This window comes from Fringilla coelebs (genome assembly GCF_963513975.1).
Source record: "Fringilla coelebs genome assembly, chromosome: 1".
NCBI classification, from domain to species: domain Eukaryota; kingdom Metazoa; phylum Chordata; class Aves; order Passeriformes; family Fringillidae; genus Fringilla; species Fringilla coelebs.
This window is the reverse complement of record NC_140028.1, coordinates 152,512,881-152,523,117: the sequence shown is the minus strand read 5'-3', so window position 1 is coordinate 152,523,117 and position 10,237 is coordinate 152,512,881. Positions and strand designations below refer to the sequence as shown.

General features: G+C 61.8%; 1 protein-coding gene across 1 annotated transcript; it reads right to left on the bottom strand.

The window, feature by feature from the left end:
* Positions 1 to 1,971: 1,971 nt before the first annotated feature.
* On the bottom strand, positions 1,972 to 10,237 carry LOC311162089 (zinc finger protein 783-like). Its single transcript, XM_084220229.1, has 6 exons — positions 10,103 to 10,237; positions 8,923 to 9,315; positions 7,672 to 7,798; positions 7,098 to 7,211; positions 5,892 to 6,146; positions 1,972 to 4,049 (listed from the first exon to the last, which is right to left on the bottom strand). Exons 1-6 carry the CDS (start codon positions 10,124 to 10,126, stop codon positions 2,956 to 2,958), a joined length of 2,007 nt encoding a protein of 668 aa, XP_084076355.1. The 5' UTR covers positions 10,127 to 10,237; the 3' UTR covers positions 1,972 to 2,955.

The window sequence follows — 10,237 nt, the reverse complement described above, 5'->3', positions numbered from 1 at the left end:
TGCTGGGCCCACATTGGCCCTTCTGTGCTGCTGCCCTGGGCTCAGCGCCGGAGGGTGCTGGCTGCCCAAAACCAAGGCCCCGTGTTCAGCCGTCACTTCTGATCCTCCTGCACCTCCTGTGCTGCCAGCCGGGGCCCAAGGAGAGTTTTGGGGGGCACCATCCACCCCCTGGCACGATAAAGCAGTCGAACAAATCCCTCTGCAGGTGCTCACTGCCCTGCCATGGCCGTGCCCTCCTGAGTGTCCCTGCCACCCCACTGCCAGCTTCCCTGCCCCGGTGGCTCCCAGGCCCTGGGCTGTGACAGGCCATGACGGCACTGCCAGCCCCTGCCCACCGTCCCTGCAGCACCCCGGGGTGACAGCCTGACGTCCCCACTCATCTGGAGCCCCTGGGCTGCTGCCTGGGGGTACCCTGCCCATCTCACCCCCAGGTGGGGACAGCGGTGGCTCCTGCTGATCCCCTGTTCCTGGAGCTGCTTTCTGGCTGCATCTGTGTCCAGTTCTTCCAGCAGCCCAGGCCAGGGAAGGCTGGGTGACTGTCACCGGTGGCCCCAGCTGCAGGGACAGGAGCCATCCAGTCCGTGTCCCACCACGGGACAATGCTGTCATTTGTCACCACCATGGATTTCAGAGCCACTGGCACCTGCGCTCAGGGCCACGCTGGCCGTGTTGTCCCACTGGCACGGGAGCTGTCTCTGCAGAGGGATCGGTGACATTTGGGCTGCTGAAGGTCACCGGGATGTTGCTGAATCCCAGCAGTGTCCAGTGGCCGAGGCTCTTAGAGCCATGTGTGGCGGGTGAGGAGCAGCACGAGGGGCAGGGGCTGCTGTGTGGGGCCCAGTGACACAGAGCAGGGCACGGGCACTGCCAGCCTGGCCACACCTGGCACTGCGGGGGACAGCCAGGCTAGAACAGGCACCTCAGCTGGTTCATTGCCAATAAAAAGCTGAATTCATCCATTTTTAGGAAGATAAAACGATTCTGCCAGGTCCGTGTCGCTGCCAGTGTGACGGACACGAGCCACGGAGAACCAGAACCAGTTCTGCTTTTCATTTCCTCCTTCCCCATACTTGCATCCAGTCCTGGGGAGGGGGATGCAGGGAGGCTGCTGAGGGACACAGGGCTGCGTCCAGGCCCTCCTGTCCTGCCCCTACACCTCCCTCCCAGGACATCAGCCCCACCACTGTGAAAACAGCACTTTTCATGGAATCCCAGCATGGTTTGGGTGGGAAGGGACCTCCAAGCTCATCTTGTTCCACCTCTCTAGAAGGGCAGGAACACCTTCCACTATCCCCGGGTGCTCAAAGCCTCATCCAGCCTTGCCAGCTTACAGAGACTGAAGTGTCAACTCCTGTCAAACAGCACGCCCTGACCGGAAACCCCAAACTTCTTCCAGGGAGTTGCAGGCACCACCCCAGCAGTGGGAAGGCAGGAACCCTAGGAGGAGCGTTCCACTGCAGCCCCAAAATGCTGCCACCCACAGCGATGATGGCTCTCAGGAGCTCCATGTGGCTGCATTGCCCTCTGGCACATTCTAGCACTGTAGAGGCCGTAAATCCCAACTTAGGAGGGGTTCATACACCAGGTCCTGGATCAGGACTTGGGTTCTACAAAGGCATTAACAGGTCCCGACAACTTCTCCCATCATCTCTCTTGTTTATTGATGCCACTGTCCAACATGAGATCTGACAGCACCAGGAAGGAGCCCGGCATGCTCCGGGGAGCTGGTGTCACCACCCCAGCCTCAGCTGGTGTCACCAGCCCAGCCCCAGGTCACCCCTTTGGATGGCTCTCACCCAGCCACAGCCCAACCTCAGGAGCTGCACAACCAGGAGGTCAGACCAACAGCAGGGAGATAGATCGTGTCCCACCCACCCCGGCAGCAGGTGCCCAGGAGCAGGGAGGTCTTTCCTTGGAGCCAGCTTGGAGCTGTTCCTCCCCTGGGAAGAATCCTGCCGCTCCTGCCATTGAGGAGGGCACGGTCGATGCCCCCGGCAGCGGCTCAAGGACAGCAGAGCAGTTAAACACAACAAGGTCTTGCTCTCAGCCCCTGCTGGCCCCACAGCAGCCCATGGCCAGACCTACAGCACCCCATGCCCTTGGGGGCAGCAGGGCCAGCCCCCGGCGGGAGGATTGAGCGCTGGGAATGAGTGTTTGGGGGAGCCTTGTGGAGGGGTCCTACCAGAAAAAGGGTCTTTTACTGCAACTAGAATTTTATTCTATTGTATAATTCAGGAGTGCATCACAGCCCCGCAAGCTGGGCAGGCACCTATCAGCGCTTCCAATCTAGACACACGCAGAACTTCCTCATCAGCTGCATCTGTTAATTACTCACCTCCCCCCCGGTTGGAGCTCCTCCTGTCACATCCAGCCCGGACGGAGCAGCACCTCCACACAGCTCCTGGACAAAAAGTGACTGTGCCAGAATCAGCCTACAGAGCAGTTAACAAAAAAAAAAAAAAAAAAAAAAACAAACAAACAAACAAACAAACAAACAGAAAACAAACCCGAAAATAAAATCTTGCCCATCCTAAGGTTGCTTATCAAATAAAAAGTTCCTCCACATTTATTAAAAAAAACCAAACAGTAGATTTAAAAAGCAGTTACGAGTCCTACTCCGGCAAAACACCCTGTGTACAGGTTTCTTTTGTTGGTGGTTTGTTTGCTTGTTGGTGAGGATTCCCCCTAAATCAGCTGCTTCTGTTAATTTTTTATATATATAATCTTTTAATTTTGCCGCGCGTTGCTTGCTTTAATTCATTAATTTATTTCCAATCAGCCGAGTCTCCACCAGACCAGTGGCGCTACCACACAAAGCTTCCTTGATGTCCATGCCCTGAGCCGGGGTGAGGGGAGATGGATGGAGGGAGGGTGGGGGAGATCAGTGGAGGAGAAGGAGGATGAGGAGGAAGGGAGGGATGGAGGGAGGGAGGGAGAGGAAGCCTCGGCAGCCCCTCACTCTCCCATGTGCGTCCTCAGGTGGTACTTGAGCGACTGCTTGTAGCGGAAGCACTTGGTGCACTCGGTGCAGGGGTAGGGCCGCTCGCCGGTGTGCGCCCGCTGGTGCTCCAGGAGGTGATGCTTCTGCGTGAAGTTCTTGCCGCACTCGGTGCAGTGGTAGGGCCGCTCGCCCGTGTGGATGCGCTGGTGCTCCAGGAGGTGGTGCTTGCGGATGAAGCCCTTCCCGCAGACGGCGCAGGCGTGCGGGCGCTCCCGCGTGTGGATGCGGTAATGGTTGGTGAGCTTGGACTTCTCGCTGAAGGTCTTCTCGCACTGGCTGCACTGGTAGGGCCGCTCGCCGGTGTGAGTCCGCTGGTGCCGCAGCAGGTGGGAGGGCCGGGTGAAGTTCTTGCCGCACTGGGGGCACAGGAAGGCCATCTCGTTCTTGCCCGCGTGGATCCTCTGGTGCATGAGCAGGCTGATCTGCAGGCGGAAGCTCCTCCGGCACTCGCCGCAGGTGAAGGGCCGCTCCCCGACGTGGGTGATCTGGTGTTTGCTGAGGCTCGACTTGTGGCTGAAGCTGCTCTCGCACTCGGAGCACTTGTAGGGCTTCCCCGGGGGTGGGGGCCGCGCCGGGGGCTTGAGGCCGTGCTCGGGGCGCCGCGGGACCCCCACGCCGCGGCGCGTGTGGCTGCGCTGGTGCAGCAGGAACTGCTGCTTGTTGCGGAAGCTGAGGTCGCACTCGTGGCACTCGTAGGGCCCTTCCTTGAGGTGGTTGCGCTGGTGGATCATGAAGTTGATCTTGAGCATGAAGCTCTTGCCGCACTCGGGGCAGATGTAGGGTCTCTCCCGCGTCCGGTTCCGCTGCTGGCCGCCGGCCGGCTTCATGTCCCCGGAGTCCCTCTCGCAGGCCGACGGCTTCCTGACGCGGGCCAGGCTGCGGGGCTGCGCCTTGGAGCTGCACTGCGCCTCGCAGCCCAGCCCGGCCTCGTGGCTGGGGAACGCCGGCGCCTCGCTCCGGCCCGAGAACATGGCGCACGGCTCCAGCGTGTCGGGGTCATCCTCCTCCTCCTCCTCCTCCTCCTCCGTCTTGATCACGATCCCATCCTCTGAGGGGGGAAATCAAACAGCATTAGGGTCATTGGGTGGGCCTCTTATACTCCTGGGTGCTACAGAAACACCTGCATGGGTTCCTGCAGCTGTTTGTGCTCTGGGAGGCAGCCCGTGCCACAAATGGGGCTGCAGGTGGAGCCCAGAGCGCTGGGATGGGCCATGTGCCCTCAAACATCGAGTTCAGACAAACCACCCCAGTCAGGCTCCTCTGGAGGGTGTGTTCCAACCGCCTGCCAAAAGGTTTGGGAACTTCATGCTGCTGCAGGATGTGAGGGATAAAAGCACTATGGGGTCGCCAGGGCTCGGGTGGCCGAGTGATTTCAGAGCAGCTCCATCTGCTGCCCTTTCACTAGGCTGCAACAACACCCCTGGCACGGCACCGCTCGACAGAAACAGCGCCGGGCTGCTAGCTCTGCTCCGGGGACAGCACAGCCCACCTGGGACTGTCTCCTTCCCTCAGCCCCACTGCCATGTGGTGTGGTGAGAGACCCAGCCCTCTCCTTCCCAAAGCACCCAGCAGTGGGCTGGATCAACAGTGGGATGGGACGGATGGCAGCAGGCCAGGCTCCCCTTCGTGTCACCAAGGCCGGAAGTGAGCCAGGGACTTTGTTTGGTGACAGCAGACATGCCAGGGACACTCGGCAGGACATGCGGCCAGCACGGCCCAAGGAAAGGCCCACAGGGCATTCCTCATGTCACCCCACACTGGACTGTGAGCCAGGCCTAGATGCTCTCCCAGGAAGAGCAGCTACACTTTCCCAAGAAAAGGAAACCGATGGGAGTGGTTGTCTCAAAGCTATGGCCCTCTTCCCTCCGAGGAAGGGAAAACCCAGGTCCTTCTGCCTGCCCCCTCTGTAGGCCTGGGGGCTCAGCCCCCATCCTGGCCAGCAGAGCTGCAGCTCCTGCCCAGCCCCACCAGCTGGGCCCTGAGCCCTGGCAGAAGCAGACAAGGATCAGCTTCGGCCCCCTGGTGGCTTGGCTGATTTCCCTCACAAAGCCTTGAGGAGACCACAGGACCCACAAGACGGAGTTGAGGCCCTCAAGAGCCCAACTCTCTGTGTCTTGGTTTGTGTTACACCACCACAAAGCACTCAGGAGGAAGGAACCCACCATTCCCTACCTCTCGTCTCCCTGCTCTCCCATCCCCAGCCTTACAGCACATCTGCAGGACTTGGCCTCTATCTGCCACTCCACCAGCAGAATTCTACACATTAAACACTCGGTGCCATCATCTCATCTCTCCACAAATCACCTCATCCTTCCCCTTCCCTCCTGGCAGCTTGCAAATCACAAAGCTCCAGCCACATTCTTCCCTATCCTGTGGAGCTGCCCTGAGCAACTTCCACATGTGGCAACCTGCAGCACCTCCCACATTCCTCCAGCAGCGTCCAGTGTGCAACCATCCCCTCCTCCACACCTCACACCAACCTCCTGCCCTCTGCCACAGCGGGGTTTTGGGAACAGGGCTCACTGGGGCTCTCACAGAACACAGCCTGAGACACATCTTCCCTGGGTCTCCATGGCTAAGCAGGGCTTTTCCCAGACTCAGAGGACTGGGCCAGTGCTTGCTCTGCTCCTGAGCAGGACAGGAGCCCTTGGAGACCACGTTCTGTGTCCGCCATGGACGTGCCGCCTCCTCCTCCAAGCTCAAGGTGTGACCAGAGCCACTCTTGGAAATTGCTGCGGCCAGAACCATTCCTTCTGGTGCCGGTTCTGGGGGGATTTAACTCCTCCTGTCCATCCAACCCCTTCCCCACCTCTTCCTAACCCACCACAGCCCCCTGGGCCTCCTGTCCCTGACACAGCACGTGTGCAGATCAGTGTCCCGAGTGGCTCACCTGTGCAGCCCCCGTGGTGAACGATGACCCTCTGGATCTCGCTGAAGTCGGCTCCGTACTCGGAGGAGTCCCCCAGGCTGGTGCCCGGGAGGTCCCTCGGGGGGGACACGGAGCCGTAGGGGCTCTCGCAGGCCGCCTCCTCGTCAGGGCTCTGGAAGCTGCCCTCGGACTGCCCCGACATCCCGTGCAGCTCGGGGTTCTCGGGGCTGTCTTCAGGAAGGAGCTCCTCCGTTTTGATCACCACCCTTATTCCAGCTGCAGCAATGAGAGATTGCCACCTGCCATCACTCCTAGAGCCAACAGGAGGGACCTGATCCCAGCAATTCCCGCCGGCTCCAGCTGCTGATCCTGCTGAGGGGTCTCCCTTCTGCTCTCCCTTCAGCCCCTGCCCTTCACCCATCCCTGCCACGCTCCCAGCTCCAGCCCAGGAGCCTTCACAGGCACAGGGAACTCGCTCCACTCAGCCTGGGGCCACAGCTCAGCGCCCCTCGGCCACCCCACATCCCCCAGCTGCAGCTGCACGTGGGCCCATGATTTTCCCCTTCCCATTGGGCCTCAATTTAATTTCAAGATCCTTGTGATGGAGAGCACAGGCAAGGGTGTTGGTGTGACCCCACATGCACAGCCTGGATTCAGGGATTACGAGTGGGGGTGGCACCCTCTCTTCCAGGCCACCTCTTAACTCCTTATCAGCCCCCTTATCACAGAGGAGGAGTTGCTCTGGGACTCGGGGTCACTGGTGCCCCATTCCCAGCCCAGTCTTGGCCCTCACCATCCCATCTCCCTGCACACAGCCTGGGACCAGGCCTCCCTGCCCGGGAGGATGCTCCAAGAATAAACCCAGGCACCATCCACAAAAAGAGAGGGTGGAGGATTTTCTGGGTGGATGGGTTCTCCCAATGGGACCCAATTCTCTGTCCTTGCTGGGCACTGGCTCCCTGAGGACCTGGTCTGGTTGCAGATGTGTCCCTTGCTGGGAAGGGCTCCCAGTGCCCAACTCTCCAGGCTCTGCTTGCCCTGGTTTCTATGTTGAGCTGTACCTGGACATGAAACCTCCAATCAGCCCAATTTATCCCATTCCTAGGCAAGGCTTCTCCTGATAAACCACATCAGCCACAGCTCCCAGTAGTATCTGCTCCAGCCTTGGGATGAGCAGCTCCTGGGAACACAACCCAGGGCTGCCCTGGTGCCAAGGTGCCACCTCACCTGCTGTGGCATCAGTAATGATCTCACTCTCCTCCAGGTCCTGCTCATTCCTGCCTCGGGATTCCTCCCCTTGCTCGATCTGAGACAAAACACCAGGTTTGGAAATTGCATAGTCTGTTGAGAGACAGAGGGGTGGGAGAGAGGGATTACTGCACTGGGAATCTGACACTGGCTTCCACCTCTTCCCAGCGTGCGGGGGGACACGTGAGGACACTCGGGAACATCCACAGGTGCAAAATCCTCTGAAGGGATGCATGGGCTGGCACCCACTGCAGACCCAGAGGATGCAGGGAAGCCCTCCCAACAGCCATGGGGAAGGAAGGAGCTTGTTTTGGATGGCATAACTGTGTCTGGAAGAGGTTTGGGAGGTCTCCACCTCACCTGCCCACAGGGCATCCCTCGCTCAGCCAGAACACCACCACGGCATGAGCTGGAATAAACCCAGACTGAAAACATCCTCCTGTCTTTTCAAGCCTTTAAAATGGGCCATTTGGGTCTCATCCAAGGGGATCTCCAAGGAGGAGCCAGAAGGAGCCTCCTATCCCTCAGCAGTGCAAGGACACCCCATATTTACCCAGGGAGATCAGAGACTCGTAGTTCCCCTTCATCACATTCTTGTAGAGCTCCTTCTGCCACTCCTCCAGCTTCTCCCACTCCTTGTCATTGAAATAGACGGACACGTCATCAAAGGTCACCGGCACCTGCAATTCCAACAGCGCCTTCAAGCAGGAGCCTGGACACTGCCAGGCTTCAGCTCCTCCGAGGCCAGCAATGAGCTGCTTTTTGCATTTAAAACAACTCCTGGGCAGGTATTTCTTTGGGAATAAAGGACTCAACCAAATGGATGGTTCCTGGTGCTGAATCCGGACTGGGATTTCCCCAAAGGACCCCGAGCTCCTCAGTCCCTGCTCTCTGCAGGGTGATCCGGCTTGGGGGACCACAAGGGAGAGAAAACCCAGGAGATGGGCTGGACTCATCCCTATTGATGAGCTGACGTAGCTCCCGGATTCAATTACCCCAGAACTCCAGGGAAAACTCTACCCAGGCCCGCAGGGCTCCCCATTATCCCTGGTTACTGTGTGCCCACCATCTGCAGCTTCCCAGCTTGTTAGCCAAGGAATAATTCCTAAGGATAAATTCAGGATGTGCAAACTGTGTTGTGCTGGAGTGGAGCTCTTCAGAGGGAATGCAGCACTCCAGTTCTGTCCCCCAACTGCACTAACGGGGTGTCAGGGTCTGAACCCACCTTTTCCTGATCCTCTCTGCTCTCTCCAGAGATACTCCCTCTCCCATGTCCTACGTGGTCTCATTTGCACACTCCTTTAGCAGGAAGGTTGTGAAATTCAAGTAGGAACTGAATATTGATGGTGGGCTCTTTCCAGAGCTATGCCCAGGGAGCTCATCTGCCTTCCTGAATCCCAAAGCTTCCCCCTTCCCTGCAGCAGCAGCTCCCACTTGCTCCTTCCCTGTCCTGGGAGACTCTGCAGCGTCAAGGTGGTCAAAACAGAAGAACCACAAAATCTGCAGGGTTTCTAGAAATGGTGGCAAAAAAAAAATGAACAAAAGAAGAGTCAACGGCCCCAGGGCTGTGCAGCGCAGTGGAGCAGAACTGAAACCTCTGGCCTGCGTACCAGGATGTCCTCTCAGGCCTCTGTCCCTCCGTATTTTAGCCCCAGCAGGGGATGAGCTGGGAAGCTGCAATGAGCAGCTGCAACGGTGAGAGACTCACCCGAGCGGGGGCTGTCCCCGCTCACCCACCCCGGGCCTGCCCCCCGGGAGCATTGCGGGTGCAGCACCCGGCTCCCGCTCCGCAGGACACCGTTACCTTGGGGACTTCCCCCTTCCTGCCCGGGGGCAGCCGCAGGATCCAGAAGTTCCTGTTCTTCAGGAGGTTCTCCATGTTCTCCAGGCGCCGCTGGAGCAGCCCGTACTCCTGGATGAGGGTGCCCAGCGCCGCGCACTTGCTCTCCAGCTGGTTCCCCAGCTCCGCCGCCGTCTTCTCGCAGTCGATCAGCTTCTTCTCCGCCATGCCCGTCCGACCCTCCAGGTCCAGCAGGCGGGTGGAGTGGGAATCCACCTTGCGCTCCACGGCCTGCACGGCCGCCACCACGGTCAGGGACAGCTCAGCCGTCTGCGTCTCCCGCTCCGAGGTGCGCTCGGGGCCGGCCGCTGGCCGGAGGGGCGAGGGGCAGCGCGGCGGCCGCACCGGCTCCGGCGCCTGCGGACACAAGGGCGCGGGGTCAGAGCGGGGGATGCCCCCAGGGGGACAGGGACCCTGCCGGGGTGAGAGAGCCACCCCCCCCGCCCCCGGTGTGACGGGGGCCCCCCGGGGCGATGGGGACATCCCCGGGGCCATGCGGACCCCGCGGGGGGGCCGCTGCAGGGCCCGGCGCTCGCCGGGGCGGCGGGGACGTCCCCGTGTCCCCGCTAAGCCGCTTACGGCGGCCCCGTGCCGGTCCCACGGGACGGGCAGGACCCGCGGCAGCGGGGGTGGGGGGAGGTGACAGCGCGGGGCCGAGAGGTGACACGGGATGGGGGGGGGCGCGGGGTGACACGGGCCGGCCGAGCCCCGTTGCCATGGGCACGGCGAGGGGACACCCGGGGGGCTGCGGGCGCCCCGTCGCCATGGGGACCGGGAGGTGACACGGGAGGCGGGGGCGGCGGCGGGTCGGTCCCGGGGGGCCGCAGGGCCCGGTGGCGGAGCGGGGGGCGGCGCGGCGGCCGGGCAGGCCCGGCCTCGACGGCAGCGCGGGCGCAGCCGGCCGCGGAGGCCCGGGCGGGCTCGGCGCGGCGCCGCCGCCCCCCCGGGGCCGCCCGTCCCGTCCCCGCCCGTCGCCCCGGGGGGGCAGCCGCGGCCCCGCGCGCTGACAGCGCCCGCCGCCCGCCGCCCCCCCCGCCCGCCGCGGCCCCGACGGCGCGGCCCGTGAGCCCCGACGTGCGGCCCGCGAGCCGCGGGCGGGCGGTGCGCGCCGGGCCCGGCCCCGCGCCGGGCGGGCGCCCTTTACCTGAGCGGGGGCCCCCTCGGCCATGGCCCTTTGTTCCGTGCCCGGGGCCCCGGGGGCCGCGGCCGGGAGGATCCAGCGCCCGCTCGCTGCTTCACCTCCGCCCGCCGCCGGGCATCGGGCTGGGCGCGGGGCGGC